Raw genomic sequence first — 25,562 nt, forward strand, 5'->3', positions numbered from 1 at the left:
ACTTAGCACATCCTCACAAACTTAGATTTGAGACTTTCCATAGTGGTGGTAACAGCAGCAGTTTGACTTCAACACCCACACCGCCTCAGTCCATTATGTACTGAAAATGGGGAAATGGAACATTAGAATGGACATAAATGGCAGCGTGTGCATTTTTCTCTACAATCTCAAACAACTGTGTAAACTGGAAAACGCTTGAAGAATTTCTGAACTAATGTTTAGTTATGAAAGCAGTGTTTCTGGGAACTGCTTCACATCCAGTGTTCACATGGAGTTGACCAGCTTTTGGAGCCTTAAAGCAGGTATTTCAGCCCAGAATGATCATTTTGGCTTTCTTTGGATCTTTTTACTTTATATCTGTTTGGGCTTTGTTTTATCATTTTCGGATGTTTGGAACGAGCCTTTTTAGTCAGATTTCCACATCGCAATACATTCGTACAAGCATGGACAAAAGTTACCATCTTTAATAAGTGTAACCTCTTTGAATCATTTGTTCACAGATGGAATGACCTCACTGACTGAGCTCCACACTAGTATTGCTTTAAATTAAATTCAATTAAATTTACTGCTCATTTAGACAGAATCAGCAGCATGTATGCCTTGATTGTTGGGTTGCTGGTTATTATTAATCTACTTCATCTGCTAGTAAATTATTTGCTATGAAGAAATGTGATTTCTACTAAAAGCGGACTCGTCTTGTAAGTTATGTTAGAGTGTGACTATTATAATCAGGTTTTTCATCCTGCTAGAGCATTATTAGTCTTTTGTTTTCACCTTTTTTTTAAATAAATATCAACAAAGTGATTGGACTAGTGAAAAATTTAAGAGAATGTTTTTGTTTTACCAGGCTGCAATCACGCAGTATTTCAGTTAGTGCTGAGATCATAATTAAAATTTCAAAAAAGCTTGATCTAAAAGTCTTAGTCTAAATCTCTTGTTTAACTCCTCTTTTTTTACAGTGTGCTAAGATTTTTCAAAAATGCTTTATTGTGTTCTATTCTTTTGAGATATCAAGTATTTAATGTGTTTGCATTAGCTAATTTAAGCAGCTTGTTCTAGTGGTGTTTACCAGTTTACCTCTTCTGCCTCTTCATCAGTCATTTTGCATGTATTTTATGTAGAAATACATGGCAATAACATTACAGACCATCTTCATGACAATGCATCATCCAGCATAATGTGACATTTCATTTCTGCATGAGACCTCAAAAGACTGAAAAGAGAACCAAACCTACATTCATTGTAATTCATTTACAGCACATTGACCTAGAAGTCTTACGGCTGTGAACCTACGGTTCCTCAAATGAAAACATAGAGTAAATTAATAATATTTCACTATGAAAAAACAGGCCATATGCATCATGATGGCAGGTTCTTGGTCGGACATTACCACCAAGAAGTGCAGTCAAACAGCAGTCAAAAACTGAAAAATAACCAGAATAGATTCAATGCTAATCCGATGGCTCTTCTGCGCTGACAGAATTCTGCATTGTATTAAAATCCTTTTTAATTGAATCATCTCTTTTAAATGAAATAACTGAAACTAACGAAGTGGTAATTGTGTGTTGGCAATTTTCTTCAAGCAACATGCGATGGTAGCAATTCCCTCATGTCTAATTTCCCACATGGCACATTTTCCGTTACAATTTAAACAGCCCTGCTGGAATTGGTCTCATTTGGAACTAAATGCTCTAATGAACATTGCTGTCCTAATATTGCCCTCCAGCTTTTGTGTATTGGTAGCATTCTGCATTTGTATTTTAACTGATTAGGATACAGAGTGTGAAGATTTTACACATCTAGATTTTTATTAAAGTGTAGCATTAAGAAACACAGACTGGGAGGTTGATTCTGATACAAGCCTTTTGGTAAGCCCCCTTAGATTTTGAAACTTGGACTGAACCTGAGAACATTTTCAAACCACATGACCAAACATTTTCTCCCATAGTGTTTAAAAAACGGAAACTTTAAATTCCATTCCCCTAATGAACCCTTTGCTAACTCTTGGCTTTGTCATACCCAGACAGTTTGTTTCGAGATCTGTTTCTGTTCTGATTCTGGGCTGGCTGACCGAGAAGATCCTGACTCTCCTCCTGCCGCTTGCAGTCATGCTTATCTGCTGTCCCTGTGATTCTCCTCATGCAGCAGTGAAATTGGCTCCATTAGATTCACCTACTCTACTGCCTTTGTACACTGAAGCTTTTCAGTCAGTAGGCGGCGGATTACTTGAAAGCTATTGTGTGAGTAAGTGTCAAGCAGTTTTTGCCTGTTTATGATCAAGGTCTCATCTTCTGTCTGACACCTCATCGGCTTCTGATTTCTGGACCAAGACCAAGCATATGTCCAACAACTCATGCCTTTTGCCTAACTCTTGGATTTGTCTTTTTGATTCTGCCTTCATGTGTATGAACCTTGACTGTCTAACAGAACCCTTTCGAGACTCAGCTATTTTCCCAAGTTTTGAGATTTAAGTTGCTTGCTGTGTCCAACACACACCTCATATCATCACTGGTCTGTCATTTTCTGGATCCCAACGGAGCTCAAGGGATCTCGGATCAGATCCATGAACTCCATCTGCATCCTGAAAGTTTGTGGCTTTATTTCTGAGCTTTTCATTATTCAGTGAATCCTCAGCAGCCACACTCAGTCTCTCCCTCACAGTGGTTCCTGATAGTACTCCTGCCCGTTTCCCACCAGAAGATTTATTTTAATAAACCTTTTGAAACACTCCCTGTGTTCGGTTAAATTTACGGGTCCTCTGTCTTCAGCATTACAGTTTCAACAGCCATTGTATCACGAGTAAACCTTAAAATGATAAACACCCCAGTGTTTTTTTTCCAGAGATGGTTTTGCAGATTTTAGCAAGTGTTGTGAGAAAAATTTAAAATATTCAGTTCTTGTCCTAAATAAGTTTAATCTGTTGAATGAGATGAGTAATTACATTTTAGTATTTAGATATTTTAAACCAATGAAAAATAACTTTATAACTACATAAAACTCACGTAATGTAGTATTTTCAGGCGCTTATGGGGCAGAACGTTATTCCTTCCTGCCCTTTTGAGTAACTGACAAACCAACTGACGTCAGCTGTTTAGATAGTCACACTGCAAAAAGGGAACTAAAAGTATGTATATTTTTTTTAGAAATTAGTGTATTTTTCATTGATTTGAGCAGGTAAATAAGACTATTTGCCAATGGGATTAGTTGTTCAACCCCTAAAATAAGATAAGATATTCTGCACTTGAAAAATGATGGAGATGAATTTTTCCTACTTTAAGTGCAAAAATCTTATTCCATTGGCAAATAATCATATTTACCTGCCCAAATCAAGAAAAAAAATGCACTCATTTCTGTCAGGGTTTTGTTTACCGATGAACTCAGGACGCGCACACGGGACTAAAGTTTAAGAGTTTTTATTTGAAGGAAGTATGCTGGATGGCGGATGATGAAGACCGGAGGTTCAGGGCTGCAGAAGGTCAGGGATGTAGGTGATGGCAGAAGCTGACTGGCCGGAGTGAGAGAGAGTCACAACTATACAGGCCGCAGGGAAAGCTCAATACTGCGCGGCTAGCAGGGCCCGTAGCCACAACAGCTTAGCAGTTCATTTGCAGACACCAGGACACAGAGCTGAGCTTCTCCAGGGCGGCTAGTCAGGTTCGCAGAACTTGAGAGACACCAGGACACAGAGCAGAGCCTTTCCAGGATGGCTTGTCCAGTTAGCAGTTCTCTGGAGACACCAGGACACAGAGCAGAACCTTTCCAGGATGGCTTGTCCAGTTAGCAGTTCTCTGGAGACACCAGGACACAGAGCAGAACCTTTCCAGGATGGCTTGTCCAGTTAGCAGTTCTCTGGAGACACCAGGACACAGAGCAGAACTTCTCCAGGGACAAAACAGCAAAGTAAGAGTCTATAGAAAACAGGCAGGACTAACCTTAAACAAGAAAAACAAATCTTCCAAGGCAAAAACAGGGACTTAATAACTGATGACTGAAAACTAACAATAAATAAAGTCAAACCTAACCCAAAAGAGATGAAAAAATGAAAGTAACAGAAAAACAAAGCCAAACCAAAACTCAACCATGACAATTTCAAGAAAAATTTACTTAATTTTTGTTCCCTTTTTGCAGTGCAGGCTATCTGCTTGATTAGCCGGCCTGCCGTCTGCTGCTTTACACATATACTTGTTAGCTGTAGTTACAAACTGCATCATCTTAAAGAGCTTGATGGTTGAATTTCATTTTGTTTCAACTTCATGGGTGGTTAGGCTTTTCATGACAGCAAATATATACACCAGATGCATTACTTTTTAGTGTGAGGAAGTAAAAAAGTGCCCACGCTCTCATCTGTATGGACAACATGATGAAATAATCCTAGCACAGCGGCTAGTCTGTCACACTGTTGTGAATTATGCTTTTTTTTATTTACTTTAGGAAGAAAAGATGCTTTCAACACCCCAGCATCACCTTCCTAGATATGTGACACTGTTGTTACACAGTTCACATACTAGATAAGCTAGCCAGTGAGTTACTTTTTTAACATGTCTGTTATTAAGCTCTCAGACACCATATCTTCTGGATATGGATATGTACACTTCTGCAACAGAATAAACCTGACTGACTGAAATAACCCAATAATCTGACACCACGCCATGCAGACATTCTGTCAGCACAGTTACAGATCCACTCGTTTTTACAAGCTGAAAGCTTGAAAATGAATTAACAGCACAACCTACTTTACAATCAACTTCGCCATTAATTATCAGACCAACACTGACAACTCAATCTTAGCAGTTTAAGAACATCCAGTGTAAGTTAAAATTGGTTAATGAATTTTCATATCAGTAGCTTTGTTTACATACACAAAATTTTAGGATCGGGTTTAAATGTTTAAAAAACAAAATAATTGGATTGTACCATTTATATTGGCACACAATCCGATCATAATGTACGTTTATATGGTGCTGGCTTTATTCAGAATGGAACCACTTTGACATGCGCAGTTGTCAAATTTCCTTTAAAAAAAAAAAAAAAAAAAAGACTCCGTCTTTGCTGAAGCAATATAAGTTTGTTTGTCTTCTGAACGCACTGGCTGGACTTGCATGAGGTTCTTACTATGGTTGAAACTTTACTGAATAAATAACAATTTTGAGCCCTTTAAATGTTTCGAAAAAAAAGGTCTCATCTGTAGCACAACAGTGTTGCTTCTGAGATATATCCACCACTCAAAGAGGAAATATGTATGTTAATCGAATTATCAATCGTTCATTCTGATCACAATATTCTGACTGGCTTGTTTTTATTCCAATAAGCCCTTTATTCTGATTACTTTTGTCGATGTAAACATAACTAGTGTTGCCTTTATTCAAATACGACCCTAAATGGTTTCCTTTCTGCTAAGTATTGCTTCACCCAGGTCTTCTGCATGATGATGTCCATCCAGATTCATCATACTGTCTTCCATGCTGTCTTCCTTCACATTTTCCTGTCAACCACCCCACATCCTCCCACCCCCGACCACCACCATTCCTTGTACTCTGGAACGGGTCAACTACCCGGGGTGTGGTCTTTGCCCTCTGCGGCAGGTACTTCCATTCCCCAACGGACACCAAGGAGCTGATCTACGACCCAGCATCTGTGATGAATGGCGACACACTCAAGTTCTGCCAGAAGGAGGCGTGGTGCAAGCTGTCCTTCTTTGTCCTGTCCTTCTTCTACTATCTCTACTGGTAAGAATAGGGCGGGGCGAGTGGTGTCAACCAATGAAACACTTAATTACTTTGATGAGGAGGTACATTGTTAATGTTGTACTGAGAGGGCTTGGAAACCGTGCTGAGTAATCTAGTTCTTTGCAGAGGAAGGGTTTGGATGGTTTCATCTACCACCATTCTACAAAGAGCTTTGGTTTGATTCTCCTGCTCTGAAGCAAACTGTGTGCAAATCTCTGAATAAAGCAACCATTTCTCTAGAAATCACATGCTACTTCCCCTGTTTGTAAGTTTAGTCCAGGTAGGGATGTTTCCTTGTAGGGCAACTGCTAATGCATGTGATGTTAAGAGAATTTGATTCTTTACTTCATTGACAAGCACAATAAAAAATAATATAGAAGAGAAGAAGAAATCCTTTGCTTTTTTTCTTGTGGAAAAGTGAATGATTCTGTGTTTTATTTATTGAAAGTATTATTTTACTATTTTTAATGTTTCTGATTATATTGTTTGTTGTTCTTTGATAATGATTTTTTGCACAGTTTTCCTCTCTATGTCTTAACAATGCTGTTATTAATCACACCGGATTCCTGTTCCATGTGTCATGTGGGTGCTGCAGTGTGTGGAACCTGGAAATATCCCTCTATTAGGTCTTATCAGTGGAAACACTTAAAGGTACAACCCATATTTTTTGACATTTTATTCTGTAATAGTAATTTGGCAGAAAACCGAAAAAGATTATTCAGAAGGGCATTCTGACTTGTGTTCAAATCAGTCTTGTGGTTTTCAGAAATTTATGGGGGGGAATTGGGTGACAGAATTTTTAGGGAATTGTTTTTAGCAGCTCTGAAGAGGTTAATTTGATGAAAAAAAATTTAAATAAAAAAATGGATGAGAATAATACAGTTAAAACCAAATATGTATGTAAACTTTAAAAAGATTTATAACTTTTTTGTGTCACTGCCTGACATTAATAAGTCAAAACTTTTCCTGTTGAGGGATAAAAAAACAAGAAGTCCAGCTAGGACTACCAAAATAATTTCTATTTGCAAAATGCCAGAATGACAAATATGTATTACTTTCTTGAAAGTCAGACATTTATCTACACTACTGTGCCATTAAACAATATGGGAAATCCCAAATGATGATGTCATGGCTTTGTGAGGTTGTCATAGACTAATTCACAACTGAACTCAACTCCTCATGAAGATGCTGACTCAAGCTATACGAGAATGTCATCATCCATAATGAAATGGGTATCTGGTGGGTCATTAGGTCAAATAGGCCACTCAAAGAGGAAGAAGCCATTACTCCTAAAGCAACACAAAAAGCCAAATTACTGTTTGCAAACATTAGCCAGAAGGTTAAAGTTGGGACACAGACTGCTCTACCAAATGGACAATTATCTTAAGCATAGCAGAACATTAGTAACACAGGGGTTTAAAAACTAGATGGTCAATGTTTTGGAATGGTTATCATGAAGTTCTGATCCCAGTCCCATAGATCTGTGGGCAGAGCTAAAAAGGAGTGAGTGAGCAAGGTGACCTACAAAGGTGACTCACATCTGTCAGGAACAATAGGCCCTACTTGCATCAAACTATCGTGAGAAGTTTGTGGAAAGACAGCCCAAGTTTAAACCCCAATTCCAAATGGTAATCAAATGTTTGGGAACTTCAGAGTTTGAAAGAAGCCGAAAACATTTCTCCTTATTATTCTGGCAATTGTCAAATAGGAAGTAACTTGGTGATTCTAACTGATCAAAAACAGAAAAAAAAAATTTTATTTTAATTTAATGTCCGGCAGTGAGTTCGTTTTTACAGTTTGTGTAATTATGCGGTTCCAGGTATAAATACGATGCAAACAAGGCTTCTGAAATAAAATACTAATAGATCATCATGAAGACAATGGATGTAGTTATGGTCAAAGCTAAAGGGTTCCCTCCTGGCATGGTAAAATGGCAGAATTCTTAGAAGCTGGCTTCAAAAAGCTAATGTGTTGAGCTCATTTGTTTCACTTCCATTTTCATACCAGTGCCTACATCAGTCAATAGAGTAGCTTTTGTAAAAAGGAACATAAAAACATCACATCTTTCTAGTGGGTGCTAAATGATGATGTAGGCCAGTACATCCGTCATTTTTCTAGGCAATGTTCGTACGATATGAGAAAACACCATCAGCATGAAGCAAAAGATTATGATCTGTGTCCCAGTATGAAACTGGAGTATAAAAAATGGTGTTATCGCTAGCGGTAATGTTATCTTTGTACTTAAGAAGAATAAATCACAATGTTGTTGGTGTTTATGTCATGGCACTGGGTGTCATCAGCTAGAAATGCAGTGCTCAGCTTGAACTCAAAATCATCTTGCTTCTCCATCTCACCCCATCCAACCAAATGGACTCTGGCTCATGTTGGATTGTTTTAGAGACCAACGTTGGCAGGAGCAGCGACAGTCAGGTATTCTGAAGCACGAGGTGATGGTGCAGTCACTTTCAGTTCCATCAGGTTCAACATAGTTCCCCCTTCTTAATGTTGGTTCTCTTTTTAACAATTTCAATATGCTCCAGACTTGGTGTGGTTTTTGCAGTAACTAGCTGGCCAAAGTTGGATTTTAAAGGTCAGGCTGTTTTACAAGCTCCCTTAATACTATAAACTTGTTTAGGCATTCATTTCTAAAGAAAGATCCTTAGCAATAGGAACTCGTAATTTTACTTTGTTGCTGAAAGTTTGGGTTTAACACTGAAGCTAGCTGCTCTTAAAATATGTAAAATCAACCTAAGACTGAATAAAACAGTAACACCTGAAAGCTGACAAAATTCTGGTGCGCAGGTTTGACCGAGTCTCACCTATCTGTAAAGTCTGGTGTACATTTGTATCAAATACCAATGGTTCAAACTTTCTAGAAGCACCTTTCATTGCAGTAACAGCTGCAAGTCTTTTAGGCCTCTGTCTGCATCTGGAGACTGAAAATGCAGTCCATTCTTCTTCACAAAATAGCTCAATCTGAGTCAGTTTGGGGCAAAAGCATCTGTTTACATTAGTTTTCAAGTCTTGTCACAGATGCTAAAATAAATGTAGGTCTGGACTTTGACTGAGCCAATCTATTCCATGAAAAGGTCCTTCTGGAAAGAGAACCTCCACCCCGGTCTCTAGACTTAAGCCTCCAACAGGTTTTCCAACAGGTCCCAAACTGCAAAAATCACATTCAAGCTTCTTGTTTTAGGAATCCAAAAACTAAATCCCTGGTTAAGAACAGAAGATGGCTGCAGCTGTGCTGATGCTCAGGGTTAAAGACTGATGGATGTGATTGAACTGGAAGTGAGGCAGCCTGAAACCTGCTCTGTGGGGCTTGTCTGTTTTCTCAACCCTTCTTACTCTGTGGCTACTAAGATCCAGCTGGCCTGCTCCCCTGACCTCCCTCACACCTTCACGGTGGCTTTTCCTGCACACAAACACACTCCGTCACGGACGGGAAAAAGAACGTTTAGCTCGATCTGAACACACACCTACATACCCGTAGGGCTTGTACGTTGAACAACACAGCAGTTCCTTACAGGGTGAAAGCATTGACTCAAACAGATTAGACTTTACGTTTTTTTCTTGTTTTAATTAATACATCAGATAAGTTTGCCACAAAACCTTTAAATATCTTTAAAATGAAAAAAATAAAATAAAATACCCTGCCTGCCAGCTTGCCCCTTCCCGCCCAGCCTCTGGGTGGAGAGGGACCCATCTGCTGTTGCAAGGTGCCACAATATATCCAGTTCTTATCAGAATTCCACACCAGAAGTTGTGGACATTTGTCCTTTGTGTTATGTATTGCTTATTCTTAGGCAATTCTAATAAGCACATAATATATACAGAGATAGAGAAAGTTAAGAAAATTTGTATTTTGTCATCCAATGCGTGTGGAATAGTCTCAAAGATGTTTGCTAATTTCTAAACATATTGAATGAATACTATCATGTATCGCAAAGTCTGTTCTGTCTGTCAAGTCGATGGGCCAGGCCAACATTAGCTCAGAGTTAGCTTAGCATCAGTGCAGTTTTTTTTTTTTTTTTTGTGTGTGTTTCAGAACTTTATTGGTAAAAATATAGACAATCCAGTAAACCAAGATCAGTGTGTCTACAAATAGCAGCCCAGGGTCATTTACATCAAAGAAAAATGTTGAAATTGGAGTAAAAATATTTAAAGGTTGAATTGCCTTACATTTAAAATTAAATAATTCAACAAGAATGATTTGAAAAATTAGGATGTTTTAGGACAATTTAATGAACTTCCAGTGTGGATTTCAGGCTTTGATTTGAGACATGGTGGCGCTCTGTGACTGTAGGAAGGTACTCTTGTCTACGTGAGCGCCCCATCTTCACACTGGATGATAGTAACACCCTGCCTGACTAACGGAGCACCCCTGGGAGTGTGATCTGTACCCCTCTTTCTCTCCTCCTGTTCTTCCTGTCACAGGGATGCTGCGTGGAATGGTCTGTTCTTCAGTAACCACCACTTTCCCACTTAACCAGATGAGCGCAGGTTCTGTGTCATTGCTTGTCACTGAGCATGTTGTTGGATGTACAGCAGACCCCTAACCCTGTTCTTTTCTTTCCATCCTACCACAGCATGAACTGTCAGGACAGTTTTCTGTGTTTATATTACACATGAGCTTAACCTGGCATGATTTACTACGGCAGACAAATGTTAAAGGTTAATGGAACACAAAATACACCACTTCTGTCAGCAAAGCAGAGAGGCTAACAGAAAAAGCACTGAACTGGCTTTAAAGCTTTTATCCATCAGCGTCAGCCAGTTTGGGGAGAATTGCAGATAGGGAGAGTTGGTGGTATAAAAACAGCCTCACATTTAGTTATGGTTTTTCCTTTTCTCAGCTGCTTTATTTTCTATATCACAGCTCTGACTCAGAACAGTTTCATTCAATATTTTAAAATATTATCTTTTTGAAATTAAGAAATGTCCAATAAAGGTCATTTTCAAATGAGAAATATTAAATATTGCAATTATTTTTGGTTTCGATTTGAACACAATGTATATCTATAACAAAATCACATTTGTTATATAAGAAAATATTATAATATAATGCCATAAATCTGCCTATAATGGTCAGATCCCAAAGAATGGAATACATTGCAACTCAGCTTGGAGCTCTGCAACACCATGGAGCTGGGGAAGAAATGCTGGAGAAATGTGTTAGTTTAGTATCAGTTCGATACTAAATGTAACGTTTCAGGATTACTAGATTCTTTGAACTTTTAAAATGGAAAAAAAGTTCCACATCACTTAGTTTCCAACTTTCTTTAGTAGCAGTAGCTTTGGCGTATGGAGCTTTGTAGATGTTTCTCAATTTTCTGCCATAAACTGAATTGAAATAAGATTCTCACTGGCATGCCATGTAGTTGTTTCTCTTTCTTTAAAAACCCTTTTTGAAAGAACTGGACCCTTAAACTTTAATTCTATCCCTCATGATCTCATGAGCCTGTAGGTTTCCTCATAACTTAGAGGTTTTAGTTGAGCTTCTAACATACAGTACTTGAAGTTATTTGTATGGAGTACAAGGTAGTCATATGGGCCAAGTTTTGATTGTTGAAAGAGCAGCAATTAAACCCAGTTAAAACCAAGCACATTATTTTTTGACACAACTTCAAGGTGGTAAGCAGAGATACATTTTTTTGTCCAGTGACTCGAAAGGCTTCAGATGTTTCTGAAAATTTGTTGTCATAATCAAAGTTCTGCTAGCACCAACACAATCCTTTTTCTATGACGTGATAACATATGTTTGAATCAACGTGGATCAGCAATACATGCAGGACTAGTCTTAATAATGAAGATTTTTACAGCGTGGTTTGCTGTGCTGACCTGCTAAAAGAGATATTCATGCTGATAAGATGAGAAACAACTGTGTCTGAAGTTAACACGTTCCAGCGGCCCTTTGGAAGGACCTGGGTATATGGTTGTAAGATATTCCCTCTGTGTAACCCTCACGTAAAAAAAGTTGAAAGTAACCCATTCGCTTGTGAGGGAGGGATTTCTACAATGGACAAAAGAGATCTAAGCTGACTAGAGTTGTGTTGAGAAAAAATATGCCATTCATCACATGATGGGACATCACCCCTGCTTTTAATATAAATAATGATCACTTATGACTGGAATGCTGGAAACTGAAAGCTGAATTATTATACATAGTTCTCAAAAAAAAATCCAAATTGGCCAGATTGTAAATCAGCTCTAAATAGCTGATTGGTGCATCTCTACTGCTTTGTCATCTACTTCCTAATAATGGACACGAATAAACACAAACCGTGGTGGCTTATAAAATGTAATGTAAAGTAGATGAATTAATTACCCATCCCCATAGGGTGTGCGCACATCAGTTAAAATGCCTGGTTTGTGTAAAAAATTTGATAAATCATTTCAAAACTGTAAGTAAAACTTTGCTGAAAAACAGATAATCTGTTATGTTTGGAAATGTAAAAAAAAAAAAAAAAAAAAGAGCCACTCAAACCTGTTAGTAAAAGCGTGCATGCCATTAAACTAATACCTTTTTAAATTACCTTTCCAGAAGCCATAGTTTGCATACAGGTTACAAAAGTAACAGAAGGAGCTTACCGTTTAAAGGTATTAGTCTGGAGAAGGGAACAAAAAGTCAGACCCTGTTGTTTATGTACAATGGTAAAATGATGAGTCATCGATGAGTGGAGATAATGTGGGACAACAGGGACGTTACAATCACAAAGACGGTAACTGGTCAGGGTACTAGTTGTGTTTTACACGTGGAAACAAGCTCGTCTGATCACAGTATGTGGAAGAATATCTTATGTCCTGATGAAGCATAACCTGATGGTGCTAGCAGCAACATGATCAGCCCTTATTCTTCTTCAGATGGAACTGGGGGTTTTTATCGAGGTGGATTCATCTGCAACAGTTCCACATACTTGCCCGTTTGGGCCCAGAAACCTTCAGTCTCTAAAGATTAAGAGGGATATCATTTTTTCAGCATCACAGTGAGTCCTAGGATCCATCCAGATTAATAGAACTATGACCTCATGAGAGGAATTCTAAGGTTTTAAAATCAAAACTGTTTCTTAGAGGAAATCAGTGGCATTGGCTGGAGAGGGCTCTGGACAAGAGTTTTTTTTTCTCTCTACAGAAGCTGAGAGAACATATGCAAGTTACAGTGTGCAGATATTAACGAATAAAGATAAGGAATCCCGATAGATTTCAACCAATGAATTTTGAAAGCTGAAAGGTTTTCAAAAGATGCTTTAATAAAGTTTTAGTGTAAGGGTTTGCACACCCATGAAACCAGCAGGTTATTTCACCTTCTTACATAATTCCTTATTTGTTAGTTGGGTTTTGGAGGACAAATCTCACATGACTTGGAGCGATTTGAGGTAATTCATCAAAGTCCATTCTTTTAATTAAAAAAATTGACTTTGATACAGTGTTTGATGAAGAGGTTTTACAGGCATAGTATGAAAAACCTTGCTACAGGTTACCGTGTACAGACAGAATGTTTGAGTCTAAGTCTCAGGAAGAAAAAAACTTTAGTCTATGAGCTCTCCTCCCAACAGTCAAACTTTTGCTAATGTTTAATTAGGCTAGAAAGTATAACCTAAAAAGCTAAAGATGGGAATGTCAGTGAAGGTGGTTGGGTTATCGTGGTCTCTGGGGGAAGAAAACAGGCTGTTCACTGCTGATCTGTTTATTTCTGTCCATTTATGGATATTCATCAGCCAGCAGGGGTAACCAGCATGCTTTTCCCAGGGGAGATGAGCAGTGGTGTTATGAGCTGGCAGAGGCCTCTGGGACAACACAAACTAAGTGTTTAGCTCCTGCCAGCGAGGTGCTGATCTGTTCTTGTCAAGTTGCAGCTCGGCGAGACAAGCGTCAGATTCCGGATGTGTGATTTTGTGCTGTTGCTGTTTTCAAGCAGACCTTCAATATTCTGTTTTCCAGGTGACACCCAGTGAGTGCTGAGCCTCCATGGCACTGGGTCAGACTCATCAGTATCACTGGGTGATTTAAAGACTCCAAACTTGGGCAAATCATTTCTGCCACTCTGCTGCAAATGTCTGTTTGACAGCTTCTTTTTGCACATGTTCATTGCATTACATGATGCTCATCAGCTTGTTGCTTATTATTTTGCAAGCTTTCCGCAGACTTATCTGGAAATCATACCCAAAAAAAAAAAAAAAAAAAAACACTCAGAGAAACCTGCCAGGAAGGATGGTTGTTCTTACATTTTTAGGTTATGGTGAAAACTTAGAGATTTTAACTTAGAACGTTTCATTCAGGTTAATTATTTTTGTTACTAAAACAGGTATGTGGTTCTGACATCAGATAAGTCGAGTTACACTAGAATTAGGTTTAATATATTAGCATTAATCAGATTGCCACTGTGGCATACAAAGGATTACATTGAAATAACTGTTATCAGAACATTTTCCAAGACTATTGGCAGATCTTATGAACCTAAAATATTTCATGTTTCATTTCTTCAGCTTCGTTTTATTGTTAATATACATACATTCCTGCATTTAAACCAGAACACATTCCAGCAACATTGGGACAGTATGGTATGGTTCAATGATTCTTGATAAAACATTTGTATTTGCCAAGTTTCCAGCAGCATTGAACTTTCAGATTTTTCCAAAATCTCCATCTGAGTTTGCCTTGTTAATCACAAAATCTGTTTTTATGGTTTTGGTATCATTGTCCTGTGGAAGACCCAGCGCTGGCAAATGCCTTGTCCTGCTGGAAAATGAAATTAGCATCTCCGTCAATTTTGTCTGCAGGGGGAGGAATGAAGAGCCCCAGAGGTGTGAAGTGGATGGCCACCGTGATTTTGGGCTTTATAAAGCACAGTGGAGCAACATTAGCAGATGGCAAATGATCACTGGGGAACCTTCACATTGGATATTGAAAAAAAAAAAGTGTTTTTCTGAATTTCCCTGAGCAGCAGTCCAGATCATCTTTCTTTTTAGTCCAGCTAAGATGCTTCAGTGTGTCTGGTTCAGGAGAAGTTTAACTTGACAGTTGTAGTTCACGTAATTCATACAACAGGTTATTGTAGCAATGATATGGCACACCCTCCATGTGAAGAGTGTCAGTCACCCTCAGCAGTGCCCCAAATGCAGGTTATAGTATAATGTGGCCAAGAAACATAATTAGTATTGAAAGCCTTTTTTTCTACTTTAATCATAATGTTTAATTTTCCTGAAACAAAACAGAAGCTTCAGTATTCATTAGCTCTTTGCCATAATAATCAAAACTTATAAAAATTATACTTTGAACACTATATAATGAATCCATATAACACAACTGGTTTTGGGGACATCTATTTTCCAAGTCATGTAAGATTAGCAATAATATTTGCTTAAGCTAAATGCTAAAATACTGAGAGAACAGTTGCGATTTTTAAACATAATTGATTGCATTTCCTTTGTATTTGATGGAAGTGTCTTTTAGACTGTAGAGCTCTCATCAAATGTTTTGGGTATTGATCCAAAGGATTTACAAAACAACGCTGGAATTTTGGCTCGTATATTTTCATAGGACAAATCAAACAATATGATTGATTTGCCTATGAATGGCTGTTGATGAGTGTCAAGGGGCAATTATTAACAAGGTTAGGAATTTTGTATAAAATTACCAAGTCAGGACACCACCTCATTATCAGGTATCAACGGCCAAACAGCTCTCTGTCTCTGTCAGGTATTGTTTTATAAATACCTGCCTGGTGAGGTGTGCTGTTATAGAACATGATGAAGGAGAAATTTCATATACTGGCGTTCTCAAAAAACAAGTACTTCACATATATACAGAATATTTTTTTCCCCAAATACAAGAATTTATTAACAACAAAAAGGCTTAAATAGGCTGCAACCAGACTTGTGTTCAGTTTTTTGAAAACATTTTGACATCAGTCCAGAAGTCTTTGTCAATTCTGGAGGCACGCACTTGACCAACCTGCAGTTGGAGCACTGCTGCTTTTAAGGACATGGAGGTCCATCCTCCTTGGTGCATTAGACCAGGGATGTAGATAAGGACTTTGTGACAGAAGCCTCAAAATCTTGACATTTATTGTCCTTACACCACTTTGGTAATTGCTGATGTGGAAGGCCCATTTCTCCCCAAGCATTAAATAATAAATTGACTGAATTTCTAGTGCACTTTTCTCATTATAGTGGCCATTCAAAGCACTTTATACTAGAGCCACTAGCACCCAATGCAGTCACTAATGCACACACATTCATAGGGTTGAGTGCCTTGCCTAAGGGCACATCAACATGTGATAAGAGGGAGAGGGACTCGATCCCACAATCTTCCAAATTCAAAATGATTGCTCGATCCACTGTCATGTCCTTCCATCTATCTTGTGTTTCCATCCTGCAGTAGAGTATCGATACAACATGATGCTGCCACCCCCGTACTTCAAAGTTGGGATTGCATTTGAAGGCTTTAAGCTAGCACATTTTTCCTTCAAATGTAACGATGGTAATTATTCACAATTACATCAATTCATAGGACATGCCTCCAAAAATGTGTCAAGATCTTCAAACACATCGGGGAATCAGAACATGAATCAGAATTGGAACATTCAGGTGTTTTTAAGGATTTCAAGCATGTGGAACAACGCCCTGTGAACAAAATAAAAACTGTTCTTCCATCTTTGTCCCAAAAGAATTTTCAATAAAGTGTTATTTTAGTTCCTAATTATGATTACCATACTTCTTTATCTCTGTCAGTTTTTGACTTTGAGTTTATTTGAAATGCAGGAATAGATGTATATCAACAAACTTCATAACATGAATGCTGAAAAAAAATCAGAGTCTATCTTAGGCTGCAAGTACATTTTTACATTTCCTCAATGGTTCCCCATTCTCTGCGATTTATTCCTGGGTAGATTTAGTCCACAAGAGGACATTAATGAAAGAAAGTAAATGTTTCCTGAAGGAGGATTATATATATATATATATATATATATATATATATATATATATATATATATATATATATATATATATATATATATATATCCCTGTCTTTTTTGCCAAGCCAATAAGGGTTTGACTCACTTGCTATTTGCTTTCTTCTTCTTGTGTTACAGTATGATCTATTCCTTGGTTACCTCATAACCACCGCTTTCTTAGCATCTTGGGACAACTACTGACGCTTACGGACGCATTTGCGCTGGTGTATTGGCAATAGTAGAACATAAAGAAGATAACTTTTTTTGCTGTGGAGCCAAACAATGAACTCTGCTGGAGCCGAAGCTTCTTTTCAGCTTCGCACAGCCCCAAATAGAAGACATGTTTTGTCTTCGACTGTATATAAAAAACTTTGGACTAAATCTGCTGTTTACAGTTTGCTCATAGCAAGACCCGAGTTATACACTGCCTGGCCAACGTTTGTAACACACACACACACACACACACACACATACATATATATATATATATATATATATATATATATATATATATATATATATATATATATATATATATATATTCTCCTCTGCTGCCAAGCTTGCTGCATACCAGCGGCAGCAGTACCCCAGAGGACATACAGCACAGTAGCGTTTGCACAGTTTGTCTCAGGCACAGCACAATGAAGCACTGTCCAGACCAGCCCTCCTTCTCACCTCACCTACCGTAGCTTCTTCTGAGACCTCAGCGAAGGACAGATGGACAAGCAAGCAAACGGATCACACTGTTCGGAGAGGAGGAGCGAGCTCGGGCAGGCAGAAAGCACTGGAACAAAGAATTTTTTTTGTGTTTTCCCGCTGAGAACACTTACAGTATTGGGACTTTGGGATTTTCTTTCTGACTTTACATAAATGGCTTTTGTGACGTGTGCATTTTGGTGTATTCTTTAATCAAAAGGCATTTCTGTTTTGTTAACGGCAAAGGTATTCTACTCAGCAAATGCCTCCTTAGTGTCGTCTTAGTGTTGTTCCGTTGTGGAAAGACTTTAACTAAAACTAAAAACCAGAATCCTTGGGAAGCTTTTGTAGTAGAGCAGCACATGTTCTTTGCACAAATGGTTAACTTGCTCTTGCACAATACTGGCAATATCTGCTTCAGACAGTAGAGATCATTTATCATATTCTGGCTTCACAGGAGAAGGTCTTCCAACATGTAAAGTAGCCAGCCTGGTCTGAACAGAGGGAAACAATGTGAATTTTTTTCTAGCTCTCTTGGACCAAAATGTTGCATTTGATTATTTAAACACATGAATTTATGTCTATTTATGATATGCTGATGGTTTCAACATGTAAAAAAAAAAAAAGTATGAAAAATAAAATCAACTTTAGCAAAGCTTTCAGGGTATATGGGATATTTTGAGGACCCCACTAACAAACTTACAGATAATCATTAGAATGACTAAGATCAGCCAGAACTCATAGCAGGAAAGGTTTTTATACCTGGATTCCAACGTGTAGCTCAGCCACCAGGCCACCAAGCCGCTCTGTAAACCTTCACCACCATATTTACCAGCCAAAGGTTTCTGTGAGGTCGCAGAGCAAAAAGGAATCGCCCCTTCTTCTTTTCTCATCTTCTTACTTGAGCATTTTTTTTTATCCTAAGTGTGTATGTATGTGACCAAAAAGGTTGAATTTAGATATTGTTTATGAAATAAAGTATTTTAAAATCTAATAAAATTCTCAAATTGTTTTTGTCTTTTTATGTAAAGCATGTATACTGCGAACCAAACGTTTGGACTTACCTTGAGGGTTTGCCTTTATTTGCATTACTACTTTAGAATTCCTTCAACACAGGTGGAAAACCATTTCAGGTGACGACCTCCTGGAACTCATCGAGACAACGCCAGGTGCACACAAAACATCACAACCATGGGGAGCTATTTTTAATAATCTAAAACATAAAAAAGGTTTTAGTTATTTTACATTTTTTTAGTTTGCTACATATTATAAAAAGTCATGTGAAGGCCTCAGAGGGTTGTTTGCAGAACATTAGAGAACAACCAGCATTATGAAGACCAAGGAACACAGCAGGGAAAAGGTTGTGGAGAGGTGAAGCAGCCAAGAGGCCTATGGTAACTCTGGAGGAGCTGCAGAAGTCTAAACCCTAGGTGGGAGAATTGCTGACAGGACAGCAAATATGTTCACACGCATTTTATTCTCTAGTCCATTTCAAATCTTTGACCCGAAGTTTAAATCACGACAATATTTTCTAATCAATTACTTGATACTGTGTTGCATCATCTGTGTGTCATTGGGCCCTGTTTGACACATAAGGATATAACAATTAACTTTTAATACTCATTCAACATACAAAAAGAGAGTAGCAGCTGTTAGCATGTTCTAAACCTACATTTAAACCCTCTGTTGCAAACTCAAAGCAGTACACTTGTTCCAAGGAAGACTAGAAATTGCTGATTCGGAAGAAACAACAGGAAGTGCTTTTGCTTTGATACTTTTTGTAATGACATTGATTACCAGCAAGAGAATGTCAAATGAGAGTTAGGTTTGTCACATTTAATAAGCATGCTGATGCAAGAGTTCTGATGAAAATCAACAAGAGGGATCATATTTCTCCAATGTTAGCCTCCCTTCATTGGCTTCCTCTGTCATTTTTTTTTCTTCGTAGTAGGTACACCTCGTCTGGCGTTCTGTTAACTGTGACATCATCCAGAGAAGACGGCTCACCCGCTACTACCATCTAATGTAGAACAGATTACTAGATCAATGTGTGCTTCTGTGCTTTTTTGTTTCTCTTGTTGTGTCTCTGTTCTGTCTTCTCTAACCCCCAGTCGGTCGAGGCAGATGACCGTTCATACTGAGCCCGGTTCTGCCGGAGGTTTTCCTTCCTGTTAACGGGGAGTTTTTCTTCCCACTGTCGCTCCATGCTTGCTCGGTATGAGGGATTGCTGCAAAGCCATGTACAATGCAGATGACTCTTCCTGTGGCTCTACACTCTGTCAGGAGGAGTGAATGCTGCTTGGAGAGACTTGATGGAATCTGCTGTGTTTCCTTACATAGGAAACTTTTGAGACTTGCATGCAACTCAAGTTTGAGTCAGAAACCAGAGCCACCTTCTCTCCAGGACACAAGTTAGTTGTGCACTCACCGAATTGAATGTTTATATTAGATAAGTAAAGAAATGGATGTTGTCGCAGGAAAATCATCAGATGTTCTAATCGTGTGTTGGAAAACAAATACTGCAAACTGACCCAGAGGACACCTATTAAGCCCTGCAACAAAGTGGTGGCAGCATCATTCTCTGGGAATATGTTTCTTTTGCAGGGGCTGTAAGGTGGTCAGAGTGGATGTGAAGGTCGATGGGGCCAAATACAGGACAATCCTCAAAGAAAAGCCGTTAGAGGCTGTAAAAGAATCAAGACTCTGCCAGAGGTTCACCTTCCAGGAAGACAATGAACGTAAATATAACAGCCAGAGCTAAATTAGAATGATTTACAATAAATTAGTTTAGATTATGATTTAAGTGGTTTGAACATTACAAAACATGAAAAGATTCCAGGCACTGTAGCTGAATTGCTTTATTTGACCGTTCTTGTGAACACACACACACACACACACACACACACACACACACACACACAGGTGACCAAAAGTGTGTCATAACTATGACAGACAGGCCCTGACAGATTGGTAACAGCCTGTCTTCCCCACATGCACCTGGGCGCTGCCTAAATGTCTGCCATAAATTGGTTCATAATTAAACCAGGCACACACTGCTGACCTGCTGGCCTCTCTTCATGTGTGTATTTATTTATATGTGTATTTGAGTAAACTGGCAGTGATGGGACTATTTTTGCCCCCGCAGACCACAGGTTGGTCCTTACAAGTACAAGTTACAATAAGTTGAAGACAGAGATTTTCAAACTGTGAAAATCATCAGTGACCTTTGAAACTCAAGGTTTTAATGAGAGTGAGGATTTGTGCATTGTCATTTTTTACAATGAAACAACTCAGACGGTCTGAGATTCTGGTTGTTTTTTACTAATGCAGACTTGATTCAGAAAGTGCATTTACAGATATGTTCAATAATTTTGTCTGTGATACAAAAATTGTGCTTAAACAGATTACTTTACAACAGAAGCAACAACCCTGTATTGCACAAAATGGTCAATAGCAGAGACAAAGCAAATTGTTCACTACTCCAATAAAACTGATGTAAATATCTACATACATTTTATGTGAGCTGATTTTTATCAAATTTTTCATATTGACATATTTGTGGTAATATAAGTCAAATAGCTAAACAACACTTAAATAAATCAGCTAAATTGTAAGGAATTGTTAAAATGCACATAAATTAAATTAGTTTGATATCATATCTAGTGGGGCGTGCTTCGGTGGGGCAGTGGTTAGCACACACGACACATATACAGAGGCCTTAGTCCTTGACGTGGCTGACCTGGGTTCTACTCTGACCTGTGATCCTTCACCGTGTGTCTCTCCCCCCTCTCTTGCACCCCCCCTCCCCCCTCTGCTCAGCTCACTGTACAAAAAACAAGCGACTAGTGCTGTAAAAACCTCAAAAATATATATTTAATAAATCTATTCGCAAAAGTGCATATTTAAACCTTGACCGTTGCTTACTGCAAAGTTTGACTTAAATGAAGCCAGTATACAGTATATATATATTCAATTCAATTCAATTCAATTTTATTTATATAGCGCCAAATCATGAAACATGTCATCTCAAGGCACTTTACAAAGTCAAGTTCAATCATATTATACAGATTGGGTCAGATTATACAGATTGGTCAAAAATGTCCTATATAAGGAAACCAGTTGATTGCATCAAAGTCCCGACAAGCAGCATTCACTCCTGGGGAACCGTAGAGCCACAGGGAGAGTCGTCTGCATTGTACATGGCTTTGCTGCAATCCCTCATACTGAGCAAGCATGAAGCGACAGTGGGAAGAAAAACCACCCATTAACGGGAAGGAAAAACCTCCGGCAGAACCGGGCTCAGTATGAACGGTCATCTGCCTCGACTGACTGGGGGTTACAGAAGACAGAACAGAGACACAACAAGAGAGACAAAAAAGCACAGAAGCACACATTGATCTAGTAATCTGTTCTACATTAGATGGTAGTAGCGGGTGAGCCGTCTTCTCTGGATGATGTCACAGTTAACAGAACGCCAGACCAGGTGTACCTACTATGAAGAAAAAGAGAGAGAGCAAAAAGTTAAAAGCTGAAATGACGACAGTCATTTCAATGTAATACAATGCAAAACTGGAGAACAGTAGACTGAAGAGCAGTAGAAATCAGTAGAGTGAGAAAATTAGACCCTGATGTCCTCCAGCAGCCTAGGCCTATCACAGCACAACTATAGAGATAGCTCAGGGTAACATGAGCCACTCTAACTATAAGCTTTGTCAAAAAGGAAAGTTTTAACATTAGTCTTAAAAATAGATAGGGTGTCTGCCTCACGGACCAAAACTGGGAGTTGGTTCCACAGGAGAGGAGCCTGATAGCTAAAGGATCTGCCTCCCATTCTACTTTTAGAGACTCTAGGAACCAGCAGCAGACCTGCAGTCTGAGAGCGAAGTGCTCTGTTAGGAACATACGGGGTAATCAGAGCTCTGATATATGGTGGAGCTTGGTTATTAAGGGCTTCATACGTTAGAAGGAGAATTTTAAATTCTATTCTTGATTTAACAGGAAGCCAATGAAGGGAAGCTAAAATTGGAGAAATATGATCCCTCTTGTTGATTTTCATCAGAACTCTTGCCGCAGCATTTTGAATCAGCTGAAGACTTCAAACTGCATTTTGTGGACTTCCTGATAGTAAAGAATTACAATAGTCCAGCCTTGAAGTAACAAATGCATGGACTAGTTTTTCAGCATCACTCCTGGACAGAATGTTTCTAATTTTGGCGATATTCCGGAGGTGAAAAAAGGAAACTCTGGAAACCTGTTTAATATGGGATTTAAATGACATGTCTTGGTCGAAAACAACACCAAGATTTTTAACTTTATTACCAGAGGCCAAGTTAATGCCATCCAGATTAAGGGATTGATTAAGAACTTTATTTTTTGAAGACTCTGGCCCAAAGATTACAACTTCTGTCTTGTCAGAATTTAAATGCAGGAAATTTAAAGTCATCCAGCTTTTGATGTCATCAAGACATGATGACATCCATTTATATATGACATATATATATATATATATATATATATATCCATCCATTTTCTAACACACCCATCCCTTGTGGGGTCACGAGGGGTGCTTGTGGCTATCTCCATCTGTCAATGGGCGAGAGGTGGGGTACAACCTGGACAGGTTGCCAGTCTATCACAGTGCAACACAGAGACAGACAGGACAAACAAACCATTCTAGCACACCCAGAATTAAGAGAGGCCACTTAACCTAAGCATGTTTTTGGATTGTGGGAGGAAGCCAGAGTACCCGGAGAGCCACTCACCCTTCTCAGGAGTATGAGGTGGAGCTTGAGGGTTCTTAGCATCTTAGGTGTTCCTAAGCTTGCTCTCTTCTGGACTGAGATGTCTGATGTTTCTCCGGGTATCTGTTGGAGCCACTTCTCCAGAGTGGGGGTTACTGCTCTGAGTGCTCCAATGACCACGGTCACTACTGTTGTTTTCACCTTCCAGGCTCTTTCTAGTTCTTCCCTGAGCCCTTGATATTTCTCCAGTTTCTCATGCTCTTTTTTCCTGAAATTTCCATTATCACATCGATCACAATGGCTGTCCTCTGCTGATTATCAATGATCACAGTGTCCGGTTGGTTGGCCATTACTATGTAGTCTGTTTATATCTGGAATTCCCACAGGATCTTAGCTCTGTCATTTTGACCTGGGGGTCTCCGGTTGGTGTTCTGCACAGATGTTTCTGTACACTATTCCAGCCACTTGTTTATCAAGTTCCATGTATTCCTTCCCTGCTAGTATCTTACACCCTGCTGTGAGATGCTGGATGCTTTCTGGGGCATCTTTGCATAGCCTGCACCTGAAATCTCTCCTGGTATGGTAGATCTGGGCCTCTATTGCTCTGGTGCTCAAGGCCTTCTCCTGTGCTACCATGATCAGTGCAGCTAGCCGCATAGCTCAGAAGCCAGCTGGATAGCTAAGTTGGTAGGTTGTCTGGCTCCTATGCAGAAGCTACATATATATATATATATATATATATATATATATATATATATATATATATATATATATATATATATATATATATATATATATATATATATAATACATAACAGAAAGGTTAAAATTACCTGCTGACAAAAATACATTATGTAAGTCCCTAAAGCTGGATGGTACCAATTTTTCTATTCACTTCATGCTCTTCGCCATCTTCTGACTGCTTTCCCTTGTGAAAACTGTTTGTCAGACTTAGACGTTGGGATAAGCAGGGTGGATGGCAGATGCAGGTAGGCTTTATGGTTCTTGACATGTATGGCTGGTTATGGCGCCCTGAAGAGCTGGACAGGCAATCTGTCACTGTCCTATACCTGTCAAGATATGCTATTCTGTCAAACTCTATCACCCTCAACTGGCTGAGGCTGATTCCACCTGTCAGCAACTGTATGTGCCTCTTCTTTCCTCTTACCATACAACCAAGCTGAGCGGTTTCCCTTTTTTTCCCCACATCTCTGTAATGTGTCATGTCTCTATTCTTTCATCACTACTATTTTGTCCTTCTGGCTCATGGGGGAGCTTCTGCCTACCTCCAGCGGTCAATGTCCAAGAAGTGGAGTATATCCTGAACAGGTTGCCAATCCATCACAGGTCAACCTAGAGATATGCATGCATGCACACACTCGTGCTCATGCACGAGTGTGTGCACTTACCATGTATGTTTTTTTTGTTTTTTTTTTACTGTGGGAGCAATTCAGAGAACCTGGAGAGTGTATATGCATGCATATAAAGAACATGCAAAGTCCATGCAGAAAGACTGCAGGTTGGATTCACGCCCAGGACCTTCTTGCTGCAAGGTAACAGTGCTACCATTGGTAATGTGGAGCCCATAATAAAGTTTCCACACACATCCATTTGTCCATCCATCTATTGTCTATGCCTATCTCCAGTGGTCACTGGGTAAAAAGCAGGGTACACCTTGATCGATATGCATGGGGTTGATTGCCTTACCCAGAGGAACACAGACACATGACAGGAGGAAGCTGAAATCAAACCAACAACAAACCAGTTGATTGCAAGACAACTATTGAAGCAATCACCTCCACAAACAAAGTAATTCTAATAAAAATATATCCTGTTCACTGTATTATCACTACAATAGGCTCAGCAGAAAGAAAATTACATCACAACATTGCTTGTGTACAAACAACAAGTCTCACTTAAACATAAACTTTACATGTATTTCTGTGTTTGGTGTGTTTTAGGTTGAAACATGCCTGTATCTCATGCAGTGAACTGACTAGAGGTGAAGTAGGAAGAGGTAAAAGTAGTGATTACTTAATAAAAGGTGAAGAGTATATTGCTGTAACACTTCTCAAAAGGTTACTCAAGTAAACGTAACAGAGTAAATGTAACTAGTTAACAGGCCCTCATGGATTAAACCTGATTCTTCGGCATATCCAACAATTGCAACTAGATTAAGGCATTAGAAATGATTTTGCCATTGATGGAATCCATCCATCCATCTGTTGTCTATTGAGATGTTCTAACCTGGATATCTAGCCGTCAGGCCTTAGTCAAACTCATTCAGGTCATTCAAAACCTTAAATCAGGGCAGCAGGCAGCTTTTCAATAATTGCCTTACCTTGTGTAGAAAGCTGATATTCTGAGTTGGTCTACCTCACTCTGGCATACTCAGTGTTTTTGGTTTCAGAACAGGTAATATCAATCAGGGAACTAAACTTA

The 25,562-nt window shown here is 38.8% G+C and overlaps 1 protein-coding gene across 3 annotated transcripts in view; it reads left to right on the forward strand.

Moving 5' to 3' along the window:
• The window catches only part of cnih3 (cornichon family AMPA receptor auxiliary protein 3), a 122,543-nt gene extending 104,538 nt beyond the window's left edge, over positions 1-18,005 (forward strand). The window contains exons 5-8 of one of the 3 annotated variants that reach the window (XR_004928340.1): positions 5,580-5,726; positions 6,322-6,377; positions 8,125-8,156; positions 16,822-18,005. Coding sequence is in view for 2 of the 3 variants with exons in the window: in XM_036128965.1 (XP_035984858.1) it covers positions 5,580-5,726; positions 6,322-6,352 (178 nt within the window). In the remaining variant the exon portion in view is untranslated. The remainder of the gene's footprint in view (positions 1-5,579; positions 5,727-6,321; positions 6,378-8,124; positions 8,157-16,821) is intronic. The other 2 variants (XM_036128965.1, XM_036128966.1) reach the window with 2 other exon arrangements.
• The last annotated feature ends 7,557 nt before the right edge of the window (positions 18,006-25,562 follow it).

The sequence above is a fragment of the Fundulus heteroclitus genome, unplaced genomic scaffold (genome assembly GCF_011125445.2).
Source record: "Fundulus heteroclitus isolate FHET01 unplaced genomic scaffold, MU-UCD_Fhet_4.1 scaffold_127, whole genome shotgun sequence".
Classification (NCBI taxonomy): Eukaryota; Metazoa; Chordata; class Actinopteri; order Cyprinodontiformes; family Fundulidae; genus Fundulus; species Fundulus heteroclitus.